At 46.4% G+C, this 22,657-nt stretch overlaps 4 protein-coding genes across 4 annotated transcripts; 1 reads left to right on the top strand and 3 right to left on the bottom strand.

Annotated features, from left to right (window-relative positions):
• Positions 1–411: 411 nt before the first annotated feature.
• On the bottom strand, positions 412–1,540 carry LOC127775957 (tuliposide A-converting enzyme 1, chloroplastic-like). The gene has a single exon (XM_052302275.1). It carries the CDS (start codon positions 1,489–1,491, stop codon positions 523–525), a length of 969 nt encoding a protein of 322 aa, XP_052158235.1. The 5' UTR covers positions 1,492–1,540; the 3' UTR covers positions 412–522.
• A 2,347-nt stretch (positions 1,541–3,887) lies between these two features.
• Positions 3,888–7,850, bottom strand: LOC127778021 (uncharacterized). Its single transcript, XM_052304661.1, has 7 exons — positions 7,472–7,850; positions 7,276–7,370; positions 7,036–7,177; positions 5,877–5,972; positions 5,675–5,794; positions 5,277–5,539; positions 3,888–4,353 (listed from the first exon to the last, which is right to left on the bottom strand). The coding sequence occupies exons 1-7, from the start codon at positions 7,644–7,646 to the stop codon at positions 4,243–4,245; spliced, it is 1,002 nt and encodes a 333-aa protein (XP_052160621.1). The 5' UTR covers positions 7,647–7,850; the 3' UTR covers positions 3,888–4,242.
• A 6,301-nt stretch (positions 7,851–14,151) lies between these two features.
• LOC127777312 (uncharacterized) lies at positions 14,152–15,045 on the bottom strand. The gene has a single exon (XM_052303887.1). It carries the CDS (start codon positions 14,702–14,704, stop codon positions 14,357–14,359), a length of 348 nt encoding a protein of 115 aa, XP_052159847.1. The 5' UTR covers positions 14,705–15,045; the 3' UTR covers positions 14,152–14,356.
• A 3,714-nt stretch (positions 15,046–18,759) lies between these two features.
• LOC127778103 (cyclin-dependent kinase inhibitor 2) lies at positions 18,760–20,311 on the top strand. The gene is made up of 4 exons (XM_052304760.1): positions 18,760–19,455; positions 19,556–19,626; positions 19,721–19,960; positions 20,090–20,311. The coding sequence occupies exons 1-4, from the start codon at positions 18,760–18,762 to the stop codon at positions 20,172–20,174; spliced, it is 1,092 nt and encodes a 363-aa protein (XP_052160720.1). The 3' UTR covers positions 20,175–20,311.
• Positions 20,312–22,657: the final 2,346 nt, after the last annotated feature.

Raw genomic sequence — 22,657 nt, 5'->3', positions numbered from 1 at the left:
CCCTAGGGCCTCGATCCCTCGGCCCACTACCCATGACATATACTTGTAGTTGGCTCTCTGACCCTGATTAGAATCATAAAGTCAACAATTGGTAGTAGTAATCCCTTCGTCCCATAATATAAGGGATTTTGGACAGATGTGAGACGTCCAGATTCATTGTATTAGGATGTGTCACATCCACCCATAATCCCTTGTATTATGGGACGGAGGGAGTACTAGCAGGCAATAGCGACCACCTGCTCAACCAGTTTTTTCCCCTGCTCAACTCCATGTCTCCATCATCTATTCATCTATCGCAAGTTGCAATTCAAATCATAGCCAAATCACTCGGCATTTGGAGTGCATCTATTTTATAGAAATTCATTCCATCACATCGCTACTCGATCCTAAGCCAACGACAAAGCCCCCGCATTGGCAATGGCAATGGCGCCATCATTTTATTTGCTTGTTTATTTCATCAATTTCACGCAACAGTGACACGAGTACCCGATCGACGCGAAGGTCGCAGCACCAAGTCATCAATCAACGAGTGACGAAATCCACGACGAGGTCCATCATCTTCGCCGCCGCCGCCGTGCCGGGACGCGTGAGGTGGAACACGTGGTCTTCCCCCGGCGTGTCCACCAGCTCGGCCTCCCCGTGCCACCGGCTCGCCACGAGCGCCGCGTGGTACGCCCTCCCTTTCCCCGCCAGGAAGTCGTCCCCGGCCACGGCCACCATCACCCTCCTGCACGGCAGCGCCGCCAGCGACGGCGCGCCCTGCTGCACCGTCGGGCTCAGCCGCGGGTCGTCGACGCGGACGTCGGGGCTCCCGCACATGAACCGCCACTCACGGCGGATCCGGTCCTCGAGCGCCGGGCCCATGGTGTTCGACGCGTCCCAGAAGTAGGGGTGCATCAGGAGCACGCCGGTGATCCCCGCGCCGCCCGGGAGCGGGGCGGCGGCGGCCCGCATGGCGACGTTGTGCGCGATGTTCGCGCCGGCGCTGTCCCCGGCGATGAACACCCGCGACGCGTCCCCGTGCGCGGCGAGCCACGGCTCCGGATCGACGGCGCCGGGGGCGGCGGCGGTGGCGACCGCCCACGCGAGCGCCGCCCACGAGTCGTCGTACGCGGCGGGGAGCGGGTGCTCGGGCGCGAGGCGGTACTCGACGGACACCGCGACGACGCGGGCGCGGGAGGCGAGCGCGTTGAGGTAGCGGTGGTACGTCGGGGACGTAGCCGACTCGACCATGAAGCCGCCGCCGTGGAAGTACACGAGGATCGGCAGCCTCTCGCCGGCGGCGACCGCCGGCGGGAGGTAGAGGCGCACGGAGAGGTTGGTCGCCGGGTCAACGGTGACGTCCTTGGAAGCCACGCCCGTGGGCTCGTCGAGGGACGCCGCGACCGTGTCGGTGCCGAGCAGGCGCTCCACGCGGCCGCTCACGTAGACGCGGATGAACGGGAGGAGCTCCACGGCGACCGCGTCGGCGTCGGCGTCGGTAGAAGCCATGCGGTGCGCGTGTGGACGCTGGGGTGGTGACGTCAGCTACTGAGATGGAGCCTGGAGAATTCTATCGCTATGGCAGAAGGCTTTATTGACAACTCACCAGCTGTCGAATTTAAAGCTTTAAACACGCGGATTAAAAGATTTAAACACGGAATTAATAGCCGCTTGGAGCATGCTCGGCTGTGCGCCACCCGTTGCACTGCCAGGTGGTCAGTTGACACCAGGCAGTCGTCGCATTCACATTCCTGTTCTTACTCTTTTTTTTTTTCTGTTTTGTGGGAGGAGTTTTCACGTGGTTAAGTTGGGCCGTAACGGAGCCCACGAGTGTCCTAACTCACGTACGCAGCCTAGAGAATTAGGCCCAGAGAAAGAAAGCCGCAGGAGGAGTTCGCCCAGATATGTGACTGTCACTGATATTTTCAACATAATTTTTTTTTAGTGTTGGTTTTTAAGTCGCTAGGAACAAATATATAAAAGTTTTATCCATAAATTAATATATTCCCTAATAAGCCGTTGTAGCTTATTAAGAAATTTGGGCAACCGTAATTTTTTTATTAAGGAAGCTTGTTAAGTCCTCCACCAGGATGAGGCAACAGTCGACGGCTGATGAGCATGGTGTGGAGCGCAATGTGGCTGGCGCTCCAGCCCATGAGCTTAATGAGGCCGACACCGTTTGCCGCGCTCTCGGCCTCCACGTGCCAGACAGTGATGGCCTCCTGCGTCACCTCCACCGCTGTGTGGAACCCGAACAACCGGTTGATAACGCCAACGTGTTTTCCACCGTCTTGGGGATCCCCGCCACCACCACGGCAAGCCGCTGCTACTGGACCTCATGGTGGATCGTCGCCGCACCGCGCATGATGTCGTCCGCGCCGACGTCATACACTTGGTTGAACCCGTGCCGCTCGATGGCATCCACGATCCTGGTGAGGTCGAACCCACCGCGCGACGTGCCGAGCACCATCCCGCAGGCCTTGTTCCAGTGCTCCACCGTCGCCGGATCGAGCGGGACAAACTCCTCAAAATGACCGTATGCGGCAGCAACAGCGCTGTCGCCGCTGGGGTGGGACAGAGGAGGAGCAGAGGCGGCGGAGGGGGAGGAGGATGGAGGTAGTGGCGCGCGAGGGAGGAGCCTGGAAGGGAAGGTAGCGGTGGCGCGCAAGGTCGCCGAGGGTGCCACCTGCTACCCGCCTCGCTCGTCTGCAGGAAGGGAAGATGAAGAGGGGGGAGAGAGAAGAGAGAGAGGGGAGAGGGAAGAAGGGAGGTGAGGTGACATGTGGGGCACAGGTTTTATTATTTTTCCAATATCGAATTGCCACGTAAGTGCCACGTTAAATGCCATGTGGGACAAAGACGAAGTCAAACCAGCCACATTGCCATCACATTAGCTAAAACCACCTTCCAAACCGTCGAGGGACTTCGTTTACACTGGTTTTGATAGCTCGGGAACCGCCGGACCAGTTGTATCTGGTTTTTGGTTTTTGGGTTCAAGGACGTGTAAAGTTAAGGGACCCTCAGATGAACTTAATCCATTACACCATAACCCATAAATAGATTAGGCCTGTCTAAGACGATAGACAGATTAGGACCATCTAAGGCCAGAAATGATTGAAATGGCATGGCTAAATTATGGCGTAAAGAATTAAATGGCCCAATTTCATTCACGTTAAACGTGGCGCAAATTTGTTTGGCTAATGTTGAACGTAGTGGAAGAGTACTTGATATACTTCCAAAATGTGGCGACTGGTTGGTTTGTAATCGTGATAGAGAATGGAAAATGAATGTTAGGAAAATGTGCAACAAATCATTTTCTGGGAAAAGATGTCCAGCTTACCTAGTTGTTGAGTAAACGAGTGAACGGATGAATTTAGGGATGGCAATTTTGCCCATGGGTTCGGTTATCCGCGAATACCCGACCCATTGGGCACGGGCGTGGGTGTGATTTTTTATCCGTGGGTACGCCCGCCCGATACCCGTAGACATCGTGGGCAACAGCCGGGTTTCATTTTTTACCTGTGGGTAACCCATGCCCAATCCGATACATATGTATTAGCTAATTTCGACTTATCTCTTAATTCTTATACCCCTTTCTCTTATTCATTTATGATATTAACTAATAATAAGTTGTGATGTAATTCAAATTATTGTTGATAACTGATAATTTGGTAAATTATTGATTTTATTTCTCTTTGTTAAATTATATATCTTTCGAGTTATTATTCACAAAGTTTTACCCGCTAACCCTAGTGGGTAGGGTTTGGGCGGGCGACGATGGGCATGGGGTCGGGCATGGTTTTACTCTACCCACGCCCGACCCAACCCGTTGCCATCCCTAGATGAATTGATGCACACCCTTTAAAACACTATTCAAATCAAATTGGACTATTGGAGTAGTGGAGTGCCAAAATTTGTCACCACCATCACCCAGCGCATCAACACAGCTGTAACATAAGTACCGGGCAGGCAAACACAATGATTTCAACTTGAATCATTTGTACTCTTTTTCTACTTTTTCTACTTTTTCTTCTTCGAAAAAGAGTTCGCCACCAACCGTCCATCCAAAAAATACACCAGCTATCTCACATGAACTCTAGCTAACCGTCTAGACTAATCTAAAGACTACAAAAGCCAAGAAGAATTTTGAAAATTGGTATATGAGTTCGTGGAACTGTACCAAATTTGATGTGGCGTTGCACATCCGAACGGAGTTCCTGTCTCCTGCAGGCAGTAGATACTAGATAGCCTGTAGGCAGCTCATACAGTGATGACACCTGACATCCATGGCACAACAACGGGAGCAGATGGATGAGCATCCCTGTACGACTCAGAATACCTGTCTTTGAAGTTCAATTTAGGGTGATCAGCCTGCAAGCATGCAAACAATGAATTCAAAGTTACTTCGCTATTCTTTGGCAGTATGAGGCCCAATCTTTAGGATCAACATCAAATGCAGGTTCATGTGAAAGGAATTGTCAGTGAAATAATCCACAGAAATATTACAGTTAAATACAGTAGCTAAAATTCACCCAAACCTCCTATGAATGACTGGGCAATCATGTTTGTGTATGTCAAAAGAAATAAGAGTGATGCACTTTAAGATAATCGGATTGCAATTCTATAACCTTTATTGGCAAAGATATGATAAAATTGCATAAAAAATAGTACAATATTCCCCGCAAAAAAAAAAATAGTACAACGCATTAAAACTTCCATGTTGCAAAACAAGATTCTCCTACAACCGCAAGTAACTAAATGTTGAATAGCATCATGAATTCAGTATTGGAGAATTCAACATACCAACCTTGCCACTTTAAGTATTGAATTCGCTACTAAATTAAAGGCAGCAAAAGTACTGTGCCATACTTTACCTTGTGATCTAAAAGTTACAACTTATGCACCAGCCTGTCCAGCCATGTTCCAATATTCAGGAACTGGAAACTGCTTAGCTTACCAAATTTTGCTAATGTGAGATTTTGCTGTTACCAAATTGATTTGGTTTGTTTGGCAAACAAAACAAGCATGTCCTCCAAGCCACCACAACCAAGTTACAAGCAGGGCCATGCCCTAGGATATGCATGATAACTTCTAATATATCCACCAATTAGATTCAATGTATGCAGTCATTTTTAAAATATAGAGGACAAAATAGTTATATGGAAAGAACATAACAGGAACTGATGAGTCCCTCTATTTTTAGGTATAATTTTCAGAATCATTATCTCCAAAGCAGAATAGGAAGTACCCAACTACCCCGTCATCAAATATAAAAGAAGACAACATGATGATACCTGTTTCAACCAGCACTCTTGATGTTTGTGTTCATATTTATCTGGCGAGTAGCATCCATACTCTGATGGACAGTAAACCCATATATTGCACTTTAATGCCCCTGGTCTGGCCCTTTTAGCCTGATCAAGACAAGCTTGACAGCAATCAGCTGCACTTTCTTTATGATGTGTTAAGCCCCATCGAACAGCAGCACCACCGTAATCGGTATGTACTTGAGCATTGCATTCTGGGGGTAAAGGTGGACCTGCTATTATCTCTTCTTCTGCAACATACATGTTAAAAGCTATCAGTCCAAATCTTCTCACAGCATTTTAAACTCAAGGAAAACCAATACCAATATGTCACAAGATATGTACAAAAAAAATAGCAGCTACACAAATGGTGTAAAGGAAATAACCTTCTGGTTCATTCTCAGGCTTGTCATCATGTTCAGTATGCCATACACTAACAGGTATCCAAAGGCCAATGTCCTCCATTAGCATTCGCCAATTTAACTCCAATGCTCGTTTTAACATCCCTAAGTATTTGACCATACAACATTATTGCAGGTGAAAGAAAACCTAGATATGAGTATAAAATGAACAAATAAGCTCACATACTTGATTCCTCATTAGAGAGGTCTGACATCAACAAATTCTGAGCAGATGCACTTCTGATGTCTTTCAGCTTCTCTAAACGCCAGGACTCTAAAGCTTCTGCATAATTTACAAAAAGAAATGCCATTTTTTATGCGATAAAGACATGAAATAAATGTCCCTTCATGCTGTTCAATAGAATTCCACCTCATACTATCAAATTGCTATTCATGACTTTGCAAGATAGATGTCCACAACCTAAATGAGCAACATACAAAACATTTTTTTTCATTCGATAAATTCTGTAATGATTGTCAAACCTATAAAATTCAAGAACCATAGACACTGCAACACAAATTGAATTACAGCAGCATTTGACATCATCATGCTATTATTTTTCTCGACAAAGGATTAGTTTATAACCTATACCAGTCCACATATGAAAAGGAATCTGCACTGGTAGTTCAATTCTTCGTTCACATGCACACAAGTATAAAGACATAAAAAGTAAGGACCAGAAAGGACCAGCATAAGAAGCACACTTCAGCTTCAAGTCGATGCAAAAGAATATAAGAAAGGCAAACAAAGTCCAGAAGGTAGCTTTTAGTCCCACCTTTTAAAAGGGGGGCATACCAAAGATAGAACACACTGTTTTCCAAAGTAAGTTTACAATTTGTTGCTTGCATGTGAAAAAAGGAAACCACGAATTAAATAGAACACTTGGAACAGGCAAATACTACAATCCTGTATTCTACTATACATTCTTAAATTTTAAGGAAATGTATTGCTCAAAACTCATCCTAATGCATGGATGGAACAAGTGCACTGAGATATGCCATGGATGGAAGCCTAATCACCCAGCTAGTCAAATGGAACAACAGGCCAAAGAACATACTCGCACCCATTTAGTCAAGTGGAACAATAGCAATCATTCAAAATACATACTGCTCCAAAACAACACAATCACACAAAATACATACGGCTCCAAAACAACACAATCACACAAAATACATACGGCTCCAAAACAACGCAATCATACAACTCTTTTTTTCTTCCGAGCAACAAAATACATGACGCCAAATCATGAAGTGTCGCCAAGTTCTATGCACTTCGACAATAACTCCAACCTGGTCGGTACCAATATGGCAAGTTAGCAACAAATACAAGTGTAAGACTACAGTACCTCGTTGTTCGGTCGTGTTGCTGTTCTCCCCCAAATCACGCATCCTCTCTAAAATCTCATAGGAAACCTTCTGCTTCAGCTCGAGCGGCAACTCCTTCCGTCTCTTCTCCTCCCTAGCGAACACCTTCTCCAGCTTTTTCACCTGCTCGCACCCAATGGAAAATCGCAAATAAAAAATGTAACAGCAACACCAATTAAAATCCAACAGAAGTGATTTAATTGTAAGAGGAATGGTTATACAGCTTCCACGAGCTCGACGGGCACGGCTGCGCGGCGAATCCGGATGGACTCCTCGACCAGCCTAATCTGCTCCTCCGAATACTTCACCGCCACGCCTACAGCAACCGCACCAAACCGAGCACACAAAATTGGATCAAAAGCAATCAGAAAATAAACAAAAAGCGAGCAAGACAGTAAGACACGAAGCTTAGCGCACGTCTGGGCGCGGAGGCGAAGTAGCCGGGGGCGGAGTAGAGCGAGCGGACCACGAGCAGCACGGCGACGAGGTTCCCCAGGCATACGGCGACTGTGACGCGCCGGTACGTGCACCACCTCGCCGCCGAGCGGCCTCCGAGCGCCGCCGCCGCAGCCGGCCCTAAGCCCCTCATCATGGCGCCGCCGCCGCCGCCGCCGCCACAGCCAGTACCATCCTTCCTATCGCCCCTAGGGTTTCTCGCCGCCCGCCAAGCACGAGTTGTGCGCTCCGCACGCCGCCACGCGCGCGCGCGCGCCGCGCGTTCGCTTCAGGCGAGCGGCGCCGTTTCGGCGGAGGAGGGAGGAGGAGGATTCGGGGAGCAGCGAGGCGGCGAACGGTAATTTCACCTGAGGCGGTGATGCGCGGCTCGACCTAGGGGGACTTTTGCTCCCTGACACGTGGGTCCCAAGTATCCCTGTCTTGTGGGTCCCACGTACTTTAGTTGGGTGGTGAGTGGTGGGGTGGTGGGGCCCACGGAAAGTCACGGTTTGCGTTGGGTTGGCGTGACGGAGGCATGGAGTTGGGGGTAATGGGGTGACGTGGACGGCTGTGATACGATCTTGGCGATTAGAAATGGTCGTGGCAGCGATAGTGGAGTACGACAATGTGAGCACCTCGTTTTTTACCGCGAAGTGATGGGAATTAGTCATAGTTTACCGTACCATCTTTGGGATTATTTGGCCTGGTTGGTATGGTTGCCTGGTTGGAATGTTTTTTTTTACTGTCGAGCTGGCCTGTGCTAATGATTTGGTAATTTGGTGGAAACCATTATTCTATATGTGTGGATCCGTGAGTGTGTCTCTTACTTTGTTCCTCTCTTCAGAAAGAAGAAAATGATCAAATGAAACTGTGAAGGGACACAGCCAGCCTGCAGAAACTTTCAAAACAAGGATGTTCATTTTCCACCATACGTGGCCACATGGGTGGTGGTCTTTGATCCTTTTAGGCCATTAACAGTGCATGTATCCTATTTTGTGTGACCTAACTGGATGGAGATACTGTGCAAGGGAATAAACCCCACAACGCGCGTGACCCGGTTTTAAAGACACGGGCGAGTGAAGGAAATTTATTCCTTCACCTACCCTTGCTCCCGTCGTCCTCCTCGCCTCCCACGCCGCTCCTCGCCTCCTAGCCTCCCACGCCGCTCCCCTCCCAGTCCGCCGCCGCGCCTCCTCCCGGTCCGCCGCCGCGCCTTTCCCGACGGTGGGAGCGGCGGGGGCGGCAGAGGAAGAGGGGAAAGGCTACTGCTCCGGTGTCCTCCTCGCCTCCCTCGTCGCGCCTCCTTCTCCGGCCGCTGCGGCAGCGAGACGCCTCCACCGCGGCGACCTCACCGAGGGAGACCTCGAGCAGCCGCCGCCGCCGTCGCGAGGAGGAGGAGCGGGTTCGCCGGTCGTCGTGGCGACAGCGGCGGCGGTGGATCTATCCGCCGCACCTCCCCTCTCCCTCCCCCACTCCCTTACTTCACCGCGTCGCAGCTGCAGCGGCTCGGCGTCGGCGGAGCCGCAAGCGCCCGTGGAGGAGCCGCGCGGCACCGGCGGCACGGGGAGCGCGGCAGCCGCCGCCGCCGCCGCCAGTTCTTGGCAGCACGCGGACGCCGGTTCTTGGTGGCCTGCGGACGCCGGCCGCCAGTTCTTGGCTCGTCCGGATCTGAGTTGTGGTGGCGGTCGTCGACGCAGGGCCCCGGATTCGCCACCGGATTTGGGGGTCGTGGCGGCGGATGTGGTGGCCGCGGCGGGAGCGGACGGCGCGACGCCGACGGGAAGCCGCGGTGAGGAGGAAGCTGGCGCGCGGCGGCGAGATTATTGATTGTTGTTTTTTTTTTCATGTGAGATGTGTTGTTTCTTGGTGATTCCTCTTGTGTTCTTGGGACGGATCGTGTAATTTTTCTGCGTTCTTGCTTGGGGTGTTTCGGTGGCGGGAAGAATCGTGGGCAAATTGGGGTTTTCTTCACTTGATGCGGCGCGAGGGGACGGCGCGGCCAAGAACCGCACCCCACAGCGCGCGCACCTCGCTTCTTCCTCTCCTTCTCGCGCCCTCGTTTTGGCTTGTGTAGGATCAAGGAGGCCGACTAGAGAGGGGGTGAATAGGCGGTTTTAAAACTTAATGGCACTTAAACAAAACTAACCTAAGTTGCTAGGCAAGGTGCGATGCAAGGTTAACTAAGCAACTAAGTTAAGTTTTGCAAACCTAGGTGATATGGGCTCAAATATGTCTCTATGAATGTAAATTGCACAAATATAAATGCAACAAATAAATGAGACAAGAGACAAGGAATTTTTCACCGAGGTTCGGAAACTCGCCGGTTTCCAAATCCCCGTTGAGGCGAGCCCAACTCCACCGCTCAACCACGAAGCCACCACACGCCCCCTTCGTCAAGGGGTTGGCAAGGCGGGAGCCGGCCCACGGAGAGGACTACCCAAGCCTCAATCACTCGGGGTAGTTCTTCCTTCACTCCGAAGGTGGTGAACTCCAAATCACTCACAAACGGCACCGGGCCTCCTCCACAATCTCCTCGGAAAGGTCACCGGGCAACACCTCCACAAGCCGTCTAGGAGGTGGCAACCTCCAAGAGTAACAAGTCTAGGATGCTTGCGGAGGATGATCAAGTGCCACACTAGCTATAACAATGAAGCAATGCACTTGGATTTGCTTAACTCACTCTCTAACACCTCACTAGATAAACTAAGTGCACAAGGGTGTGAGAGCTCTTGCAAGGGTTCAAGATAACGCAATGGAGTGCCAAAACCCTACTCTTGCTGCTAGGGAGTGGGTATATATACCCCCAATCACCAAAACTAGCCGTTGGAACCGAAATCCCCAACTCTGTGCTCTGTCGATCAGACCGCCGTTGTGAGGCCGGTCAGACCGGACTACTTTGTAATGGCTAGAAAACTAGCCGTTATAGGGCAATCATTGAGCCCACTCAACCTGGTCAGTCTGACCGCAGTGTAGTGGCCGGTCAGACCGTCCACGGCTCGGTCAAACCGCCGTCGGCTCGGTCTGACCGGTTGCGGCTCTGGCGGCTTTGTATCGCCACCAAAAATTAGATCAGTACAATAGACCAGTGGAGCCAGTCAGACCGGCCTTACCACGCCGGTCAGACCGGCTAACAGGCCCGGTCAAACCGGCCTAAGGCCCACGGTCAGACCGCAGGTCACTTTTCAGCTCAACCGACCGTTTAGTAAAACGGCGATATCTCTTGACTCGGTTCTCGGAATTTGGCGTTCTTGGACTCTATAGAAAGCTTATTCAAAGGGCTATCCAACCCATGAACAATCCATCCAAGAAACACAACTTTTCTCAGGGAGAAATGGCTCACACTCCAAAGGATACTCCACCGGACATAACCACATGAGGCTACCCAAACCTATTGGATGTGCCCACTTCTCTCTTTGTTTGGGACTTAGACAAGCCCACAAAATGCACCTATATGCATATGAACTAGTATGGCACAAGATCATCCACATGCTCGTTTCATAGACCCCTCTTTATAGTACGATGTCTATCTAGCAAATTCGGTTTACACCAAACACCAAGACTGGGAAAAGACTAAAAAAATATTCTTAGCTCCATTATACCTTTGTCTTGCGCCATGCAACTTGGGGTCAATGCTCGAGCCAAGATCAACACTTGTGACCATCCAGTTGAACCATGTTTATACCGAGGTCTTGTCCATCCTCTTTAAGACTTTCTTCTCATCACAAGCTTTCATTCTTGTCAACATGGCGATGTCTTTGGTTTGGTGACCATCAACTAATGGTGTCATCCATTTGCCTCATCACAATTAGACCTATTTCTTTGCACATCTCAAAGGAGAACATTAGTCCCAATAAATCGGTTGTCATCCTTCACTTGATGACCAACCGGTTGCATATGAAAGATATGGATATGTTTGTTGAGAATTCATTAACATCGCAAGTGTCATATACTCGTATGCAAGCTTAAGTGCAAAGATCCGATATAAATAATAGGTGAACAACATGGATCTAGAACATGCACAATAAATGTATAGGATTTGCTCCCCCTAAATATATGCATACAAATAAATATACAAGAGAGGCAAGTGTATGCATAAGTTATGAAGAACCAATGGGGTTTATCCTATACACATGGAGAAGGCATGTAGCAATGATAAAGATAAACAAAAAAACACATACCTTCATGATCTCCATGTTCTCAATGTAAAGGAGACTAAATAAGATAAGACTCAAGTAAACATTAGTCTCACACTTATATAACAATAACATGGAAATCATATATATAAACCTATCAAAAAGTAGGAGATAAGAAGTGATACATATCGCTTTATCTCCATGAATTTCATCCTTGTCATGATTAAGGTCCATCACCAAAGAATGCATATCTACCACATCTCATTATCGGAAAATAACCTTGTTGAAAACTTATGTAAAAAAGAGGTTAATCCCATAAACATCGGTTTATCATCTATCACCAAAGCAACAATTACACAAATTGTTTAATCCAAGATCTTTCAATCTTTTCTCTCTTTTGTGATAGATAATAATCCGATATAAACAATATAGAGAGATGAGATGAAAGATGATTTCAAATCAAGATAGAAATCTTATAATAAACAAAATATAGAATAACCTCCCCCTCAAGATGTGCATACATATGGATATAAAGGAACACATACGCACATAATCAATCAAGATCAATGAGGGAGCTCACACTATATTTTGAATCCACAAGAGAGATCAAGTTAGAATATGTGAAGTTTAATACATACCTCTAATCATTTTTACTTTCATATCCAAATGAGACTAGTCAAACAAAAGCTCATAAAAATGTTAGTCTCATATAATTAGATTTGTCATTAATCACCAAAACCAAATTAAGGCACTTGAACTTACAGCTTGGTTTCGCGTGGCTCTGCTTGGGGGCGAGGAGCTCTGCTAGGGGGCGATTCCTTCTGCCACGTATGCTTCAATCCGAGCTGGCACCGTGTAGCACCGCTCCAGCTAGGAGCACTGTGAGAGGCCTTATAGCAGTCATAGGCTGTGTTTGGCACCCGACGAGGCTCCTCTAACTTTAAATCAGAGGAGTTCCTTCCGTTCAGCTGAGGTTTCTAACATTTACCTCTTTGTTTTCCACGTATGTTATATGAACTGCTAAAAGTTTTTTTAAAAAAAAATTATATAAGAATGTTATTTTTAAAAAGTTTTTTTTAGCTAATGCTTAATTAATCATGTGTTAATAGATTGTTCCGTTTTGCATGCAAGGAGGTAGAGTTTTCAACATTCACCTTCGAACACAGCTACAATGCTCTTACATAACATTCGGTCCTAATGTGCTGAGGTGCCACATAGAAGGCTGAGATTCTCCTCTATGTTTGCAGCACGCTCGTCCCTCGTGAGGCTTCTTGTGCCATTGCAAGGAATGCTAGCTCCCTGTTGGCACCAAAGACGAACATAAGATATATAGCTCGTCCCTCGTGAGGCTTTTTGTGCCATTGCAAGGAATGCTAGCCTCCTGTTGGCACCAAAGACGAACATAAGACATATAGGTGTTGTGAAGGTTGTGTTCTTGGCTTCGCGTGACCTCGCTCTCCCCCACGCCCCTCTATCCATCGCCATGTGGATTGGACTGAGATGGTATGTGAGGCCGAACAAACTGAGACTTTCGTCAACCTGGCGAATTGCCTTACCGCACCAAGTTGGACTCGTGCGGATATCTGAACCACGAGTTATTTCGCCGCATCGAGAGTGCATAGCACAGGAAACTCGAGGGGCGCGTGCGCTATGGAGGTTGTTGCTCCGGAGTTGTCGTCCCTCCCTTCAATTAAGGCTACGCAAAGTAGGTAGCATGCACTATAGGGTCGAGTGGCTTTGGGCTAATTTCTCAGTTTCACATGGGCTAAGACACCTATAGGGTAGCTTGTATTGCTACTGCCCTGAGTTGCTATTGCCCATTTGCCCTCATGGGCTTGTGGCATGCATGACCACTGCCAACAAGGCAATGACTGATGAAGAAAGCCCGTGGGTCGTCAGCTCGTTCAACACCGAGTAGCAGCAACCGGAACAGCACTATACCAGCGTCCATGACGCCTCGCCCAACAGCGTACACCCATCCCCTCCTTTCTGCAAGATGAAGGGCGGAAAACATGTGAGATTATTTTGTGCAATAATGTAAAATTCAATAAAATACTCTTGTGCCATCTGGTGCAACCCTGTAAACACAAACCACTAAATCCTCAGACACACAAAGGGAAAAGAACACAACTATTGTTTGGTTAGTAACTAAACCATACTTAACCTTAGACAAACCACAATTTCATTATACAGTGTTTGGTTTCTACCACAACTCTATTTTACCTAACTCTTAGCCACTTGATATACATATCATACACTCTATTTTCTTGCCAAACATTATCTAAGCTTAGTTTGTCATTTTGTTTTCCACAAAAGTATGAAAAGACTAAGCTTAGCAACGCTACCTTAGTAAAAAATGTGAGGCAATATTAGTCCCCAACCAAATAGACCCAGCCATAGCAGTTGCAACCAGTAGCATCAGTGCACTTCAGAAATCAAAACAGCAAAGCACTCTGATAAGTGATCAGGCTACGAGCACTCGGATCCAAAATCGCAAGAAAAACAGGCATCTCAGAATTATAGGACGTCTTATCAGTCCAACAACAAAAATGCGTTTCTGCCTCAAACAGCGAGTTCACGGTTCGGTACAGGCTCACAGCCTGTGCGGCATTTCGACGAACAAATCGCGTGCAAGCCTAAACGCCATGGGGCAAAGATCTGACAAGTAAATACGCAGCGATCACACATCGCGGGGGAGGACTGAGAGTGCGGCGGAGATTAGCCGGGCAACGAGCTACTTGTCATCGGTGGAGGCGGGGTGGGCGGCGAAGATGCGGCGGAGATGGGAGGAGAGCGCGCCGGACTCGTCGGCGTCGGCCTCGCGGCGCAGGGCGTCCTGGACGTCGCGCATCCGGAGGGATAGGTCGTCGTGCTCGCGGCGGAGGTCGGCGTTGTCGTAGATGAGGTCGCGGTGGCGGTGCTTCTGGCCCAGGGTCCGCAGGCTCATCATGAGGACGCTCCCCATCAGGAGCAGCTGAACGAACCCGTGCTTGTGCTTCGCCGCGTTCTTCAGGAAACCCAGCGGCCGACGGCTCCCCGCGCTCCCGCCGCCTCCGCCGCCGCCGCCCGTGAGATCCGCCATTCTCGGTGGCGGTGCTTCGACTTGCGTCGCGCGGACTCTTGTTGCGAAGGAGAAGGATCTAGAGTGCGTTTTTCCTCAACTTCGGGGGTGCAATTGCATATTTGAGGGATATTGGGCTTGGGCCTAGAAGGCGAGCGAAAGAACCGAGAAACAGGGGGCGGCCATGGGAGGCGAGGCGAGGCGAGATCGCGCGCTGGAGCGCAGCCGGGCGGCGGTCGACGGTTTGGACGCGTCGTCCTCTGCTCATACGCCACCGGTGTCGGTGGGACGCGACAGCGGCATCCCGGCGGCGAAGCCCCAGTGGGAGTGGGACGGCGAGGTGCCCAGCTTGTACAAGGTACCTTTCGGTGGGGCTGATCGGGACTGCTGGCTGCTGCTGCCGTCACGGCTGTGGTCGTTTTTAGCTGCTGCTGCAGCTGATTTTTAGCTCTCGCCGCTGCAGCATGCGCTATTGATATATATCAATATACTCTATATTAGTATTTTTTTTAAAAAAAGTGTAAGAAAAATACGGGAATGATTTTCTTCGGTCGACCGGCGTGGGGGGAGCCGGATCGGGCGCTCCCCACGTGCCCACCTGTAGACCCATCCACTTCTCTCTCATTTTTTTCACAAAACATGTTTCACCTAATGTATATACAATATTTCATTATTTATAGATCTAATGTTGCAGTGAATTATAATACTCTTTTGTAAAAAAAAACCCACATATTTTGGAAACCCTCTATTAAGAGAATTTGGTTTATTCTCTGTTCCAAAAAATGTTTCATCTAGTGTACGCACAATGTTTCACTATGTATAGATCTAATGTTGTAGTGAACTGAAATACTCCACTGCAATAAAAAAACCCACATATTTTAGAAACCCCTATTAAAGAAATTTGGTTTATTTTTTTTCCACCGAAAAATGTTTCACCTAGTGTACTCACAATGTTTCACTATGTATAGATCTAATGTTGCAGGGAACTGAAACGTTCTTTCGCTATTTGCTGAAACATTGTTTTCATATAAGGTGAAACAACACCCAATTTAAACGAGTGAAAAATTTTCGATATACTTAGTGAAACAATTCCGATATACCTGGTGGAACATCGTGTAACATTGAAAAATAATTCAATAATAAGCTATTTTTTATCGAAATATATCCATGTGTGGTCTTATTTTGAAGATTTAATTGCAACGAATTTAATGGTGTAATCGGATCATGATTTGGATAAGTAATTTAAGAGAAAAATCAATTTAAAATAGTTTTGTGACGTCAGCGCCCGATTTTAATCTTCTCCTATCGGACGCCCGAGTCGAAGGCATCTCCAAAAAAAATATACATTATTTTTTGAAAATTGTAAGAAAAATGTACATGAGAGGACATTCTCGACGGATTAGAATCCATTCCCTAAATGGTGGTGGAGGGTACGTACGACTAAAATGAGAAAAAAAATTAAATGACGGATGACTGTTGGGACTCAAACGCCATAAGTTATTATATTTTGGAATAGAGACAATAGTCCATTAATGATCTTCTTGTTTGAGCCACGATCTAATTTATTATTTTTAAACATCATCTAAATTAATTTAAAGATTTTCTGACGGACTTAAAACTACTACGAAATTTTCCGATCAATATCCGGTCTAAAACTGTCCGATCAATATCTTTTTTAGAGCCATTTAATAATATCAAAATCTTTGAGACTTCGGACTTCAAGTCCGCCAGATCGACGTTACGTGAGTTTACTTGTAGATCCGTCTCATCTTTACTGTCATTGGTTTAGAGGCTCATAGCTAAGTAAAAATAAACACGTAAATTCACTTTTATATTTTTACTTTCAGCAATCCAAATATATATTGAGGTTAAAAAAAAGAAAATATGAAACATCTTATTAATTTTAATTCTGACAATATATTGCTAGTTTCTTTGTTTACTCAGTGAGAAGTTAGCTCGGCATTTGTTTCTTTTTATTTAAAAAAACAGTTCGGCATTTGGTACTTCCTACTTTCCTACTAGCATAAATCACGTTTGGTCCTTCAGAATAATTGGTAGTGCAAAGTACTCGAGTAGTCGATCACTGTGCTTCTTTCAGGGCTACAGTACGTGCAGAGATGAAATCATGCGCAGCGAAGCGAGTTGGCCAGACACAGTGCCTGCCTCCTCCGGTGCTTGGGCAATGTCGCTCGTCGCGCCGGCCGCACGTAGGGGACCTGTTCCGACTTTGGGCGACAATACCACGGATGCGTTTACATCCACGATAAAATTAGAAGTTAAAAGAAATTAAAACGATGCGACGAAAAAGTTAAAAGTTTGTGTGTGTAGAAAAGTTTGATGTGACAGAAAAGTTTAAAGTTTGAAGAAAAGAGTTGGAATCTAAATAGGACCCACGTACGCCGTTTAGGGCCCCTTTGAATAAAAGCATTTATATAAGAATTTCATAGGATTCAAATCTTATAGAAAATTTTCCTATTTAGCCCTTTGATTCAAAAAATTGAAGCTTTCTAGATCCTATGAAATTCCTATGTAATGGCACATTGCATGTGAATTTTAGAGGAAATATATTAAGAGCTTCAACCTCTTGAAAAATTCCCTTTGAGTCTATCTCTCTCATCCGATCGTTGTGTTTTTCCTGCGCTCCAATCAAACGATCGTTCCTATGTTTTTTCTGTGTTTTGTAATCCTCTGTTTTATGTTTCAATTCCTATCAGAATCATGTGTTTTTTATATTCCTCTATTTTTTTTAATCCCACGATTCTAATGTCCCTTATACTTTAGACTGACCAACCTACAGTAGACGTACCTACGCCTTCCATTGACGGCCCCACTAACGTTTCTAGCCTGGGCAAATCCAACCAGAGTGATTTTCTACAGTGAAAACACTAACTTTTAACCCTGTAAAACACACAAATTCATCACAATTTGTCGATGAGCCGAGCCAAGGCCAATGGTTACAGTGATCATTACGGTTTTCCTTAGGACACCGCGTGCTAATTACTGCGGTATTGGCTTTACCTACGTTATTGAAGACCGTTTGGCATATAGACAATTTAAAAAACAATTTTAAAAGTAACTTTTTTTCGTAGATTTTGTTCGGCTCCACATGATATCGCATTAGTAGTGGTAACTCACTCTTATCCCTTTTTAAATCTGGGTTTGTGATTTTTGCGCCGTCAAATCCCAGGGCTCAACCCTGGACAGGCGGTAGAAACTACCAAGCTAGACAAGGCTTTGATTTGCCTTTCTTTTGTTTTGAGTTTTTATTTCCGTTTTCATATTTTTCAAGCTATTAAATAGTTTGTTTCGTGAAAAAAAAGGTTTCTATATATTTTTTAAATACTTTTATAAAAGTAACTTTTCATCACCTTTTGTAGTTAACTTGTTCATTTATATAAAAATTTAGATTATCTATCAATTTAACTATCTAAAACGGTCTTATTAGATGGTAAGAGATCCCTAATGATCACCACTAGATCAAATTACACACAAACTGAAAGACGTTTTGTAAAATTTCTAACAGGCACACTATTCCTATCCGACATGGATGCATCCAGACTCGCCCCTTCCGGCTTATGCATTTAGATCCACCCTAAAATTTTTCACCCTTTCAAATTGAACGTTTGAACACCTGTATGAAGTATTAAATATAGGGTAAAAAAACTAATTGCACAGATTGCGACTAATTAACGAGACGGAACTTTTAAGCCTAATTGCTTCATGATTTGACAATGTGGTGCTAAGTAAATATTTGCTAATGACGGATTAATTAGGCTTAATAAATTCATCCCGCGGTTTACTCACAGATTCCGTAATTAGTTTTTTTATTAGTGTCCGAACACCCCATGCGACATCCTATATAATACCCGATGTGACACGCCAAAACTTTATACCTCTGCATCTAAACACCCCATGTGTATTCCGATATGTCCAAAATCCAAAACAGTACAACCACCACGTAGTAATGTTTACATGTGGCGATCTCTGCTCTGAATTGAAACAAACGGCTAGCCCCATTCGATCTGCTGCACGCACGCACGCGTTGCACGGCGTACGTGAGCCCACGCGCGCGCGCCATGCCCTACGCTCGTCACGTCGCAACAGCCGCCGCATTTACTTTTGCACGATCGATTTATAAAAACCACATCACACGCACCCGATTTATAAAAATTCGAACGCCATCGCATCCCCAACCGTCCGATCGGTCCGATCGAATCGCCCCCTCCCTCGTGCGTGCGTGTGGCGTGTGCGCTGCCTGCCTCCGCCTCAATATCACGCGCGCGCCGTGCGTCTTTCCAACGGTTGGATCCCGTGTCACGGAAACAGGCTGGCCGTCGGATCCGTATCTGGCCACAGGTATTTGTACGCGCGGCCGCGCGGTTGGGAGCGGACGAAGCGACGGGTTTTTTTTTGCTCGGATGGGGAAGAAGAAGAAGCGCGACGGCGCAGCGGCGAGGAGGCAGGCGCGGGTGGTGGTCGGCGGCGTCCGTACGCGGGCCGCCGTCACGGCGAGGAGGGTGGTGGCGAGCGCGGAGGAGGGTTGTGGTTTGGTGGGCCGTGGCGGTGGCGGTGGCGGTGGCGGAGACGATGGCGAGGGCGGATGCTATCTGCGTCTGCGGAGCAGGAGGCTGCCCTTCGTGGCGGCCGCGGTGGTGTCGTCGCGGAGGGAGGAGGCGCTCGGTGATTCGGTGGCGGAGGCGGCTTCGTCGTCGTCGCCGCGGGCGGTGGAATTGTTGGGCTGTTCTGGTGAGGAGGAGGCTATGGCCGAGAAGGTGATTGATGAGCCCTAGAATTCCTCCGCGGCTCGAGTGCTCGATCGCCCGCTTCCATCTCTTGCTGAATGATGCGGCTTGGGATGTGGTGGTTTTGCAGGTTTGCACGCAGGCAGGCGAGGATCACGACGAGGAGAGCTCCGTCGGCGACTCCGGCTGCGGCCGCGAGAGGTGATCGAGCTCCTCTCCACGCGTTCTTGCTTGTCCTTGACATGATTAATTACAACCGCCGTTCTCTCAACTGAATTATCGCAATTCAATCCAGGAGCGCGACGACGCCGTCGAGCCGCCGGCCGCCGGGAGACGCGGACTCGAGCGACGCGGAGTCAAACCAGGAGGCCAAGCAGCAAATGTGCCGCCGGAGTTCGACGACCTCAGCAGCTGCATTTCACGCGGGAGCGACGACGAGGAGCTTCAGGATGATGGCACCGCCGGCGGCGGCGGCAGAGATCGAGGAGTTCCTCGCCGCTGCGGAGAGGTCCGAGGCCGAGCGCTTCGCCGCCAAGTGAGTGCTGCATCACATATCGTCGTCCGTGCGTCGTGTCGTACATATCGTCGTCGTCGTCAAAATCGGCCTCGATCGCGACATGCATGACCGCATGGGAGCTGATTAACGTGCGCTCCTCCTCCTCAGGTACAACTTCGACGTGGTGCACGGCGTGCCGCTCGACGCCGGCGGCGCCGGGCGGTTCGAATGGACCGCGGTGGGCAGCGGCTGAGGCGAAGCATATGCATGCGGAATTGCAAACCGGCAGTGGCCAAGGCATGGTAAAAGAGATGCTCTCAGTTAATGGAAAAATCCGAAAAATGTAAAGTGAAAATAAGGATCGAAAGGATAAATAGAAGAAAAAAATAACAGAGGAGTTCCATTAATTTACCAGCAGCCTGGACAGTTAGCTCGATTGATCTGGTCGATTATTTGCTCTAAAAAAAATCTTTATTTCTTTTCGTAGTTCAAGTTCATGATCATGCTCATGCATGTCCCTAGTTAGTGGTCACTACAGTTTCTTCACTCTTCTGGCTATTTCGTGCGACTTCAGCGTTTTGATTCAGATTCAAACTGGGCTGCCTTGGGCCAACGTGTTACGAGGGTAAGGCCGGAAGAACTTAGGCGGTGTTCTTTTGTATGGGTTGGGAACCCCTCCCCTCCGCATGAAAAACGGAGTGATAGATTAACACATGATTAATTAAATACCCGCCCGACCATCTCCTTTTTCCTCTCCAGAGGACCAAAGCAGAAAAAATATAATTCATACTATTGTCTCTATCCGTTAATATACAGCGAAAGTGGATTCTAATATCTTAAGAGGTATCCCATCTTGTATCTTTTTCTTTCAAATTCGATACAAATAGTTGTGAGAAATTCTAAAAAAATTAATAATGTAGAATATAGTGATATCTATCGGTCCACCAAAAATCAAGTTTAAATTCGATCTACCCATCAAAGAAAAAAAAGATAAATTTAGATGTGAACAATATGCTACTATTCATATGCTGATTTTTTTATATCTCGACATGTGAGTTGAGTTTGGATCTAAGATTTTGTAGAGTTGTATAGATATGTTGTATGAGTGTTGCTATTTTTTTTCTTAACCGTTTAAATGGTTTTTAAGCAAATGATAAACATTTTCTCAAGAGATCAAAATAGTTTCCCATATATAACCAAAGTCATACATTAATTAAAGATAAAGTGAATATGAATGCTACTACCTCCATCCCAAGAAGAACTTCACTTGTTGCCATCATTTTTATTTTTACAAAAAGTCTTTTTGATTAGGTAGTAGTACTATTTAACCAGGACAACAAGCTAGATTCCGGCCGTCCCTAGAAGAGTACTGATTCACATAAGCAACTTGAATGATGATGCTACTACTGATTCACATCAACAACTTGAATTAACCAGGATGACAAAAGTGTATTGTTCCTGGATTTTCTAAACACGGCGAAGTTGCCACATTTGCCACGAATTTTAGAAAGTCAGCAAAGGAAGCAACATTTAGGGCCCTTTTATTTGCAGGATAGGAAAAACATAGGAACAGAAAAAACACAGGAATAGAAAAAACACATGAATTAAAGTAGTAGGTTTAACAATAGGAGTTCTTTAATAGTGCTATAGGAAAAACAAAGGAAAATTCACAAAGAGGTCACACCTCTTGCTATTTTTCCTATGAAATGTGAAGCATAGGAATACAATTCTATGAAAAGTTTCCTTTCTTTCCTTTAAATCAAAGGGACATGTAGGAAAAAAATTATAGGATTTAAATCTTATAAAAATCCTTTGCCAATCTATAAATCAAAGGGCCCTTACATCAGAAAAGCAGTCATCAGATAGGGGCACGTAACGTTAAATGTGTGGAGACATTTCTTTCTTTCTTTTGTGTAGATATGAATGTCTTATCTGATGATAGTCAAATAAATTAGTTTCCGTTTTGAAAAGGACCGGAATTGTCACCGTCCTGGACTGCTCTCTATCACATCCTTGATTGTTCTTTTATGAGTTCTTTTTTTTTTTTTGCCATCAGAACATTGAAGTTGATCATGACCTAAACACAGCCGTAGTATCTCAGTGAGAGTACTCCCTCTGTCCCATAAAAAACTAACCTAATACTGGATGTGACACATTTTATTACTACGAATCTGAATATACATTTGTCCAGATTCGTTGTATTAAAATATGTTAACCTAGTACTGGATATGACATATTCTATTACTATGAATCTGAATATACATTTGTCCACATTCGTTGTACTAGAATATGTCACATCCAGTTATAGATTTGTTTTTTTAGGATGGAGGGAGTAGTTGTTACTACTTAAGGATATTTCAGTGGAGTATTCCATAAGGATATTTCAACATTGTTAAAACAAACAAGCTATCTTATTAGTACCAGCCAAACTTGTGTTGAAGTGTACCCGACAAGTTTCTTCAATGGTCCTAGAGGAACATTACAATAACCATGCCGATGCATGCCGCGACTTCAACATGATTGGAATAGTCCAAGTGAATTGTGTCAGCCAACTCTTATTCTTATGTATTAGGTGGTGTTCTTTTCTTCTAAAGATAAAATAAAGATGAAGATTAAGTTTTTTACGCAAAGAGAGATAATATTAATGTATGATTAATTGAGTTTTAATTATTATAAATTTTAAAAAAATAGATCTATGATATTTTAAAGCAACTTTCATATAGAAAGTTTTCGCAC

This window comes from Oryza glaberrima, chromosome 6 (assembly GCF_000147395.1).
Source record: "Oryza glaberrima chromosome 6, OglaRS2, whole genome shotgun sequence".
Lineage (NCBI taxonomy): Eukaryota > Viridiplantae > Streptophyta > Magnoliopsida > Poales > Poaceae > Oryza > Oryza glaberrima.
The sequence above is the reverse complement of the archived record's forward strand: the minus strand, read 5'-3'. Positions and strand labels throughout refer to the sequence as shown.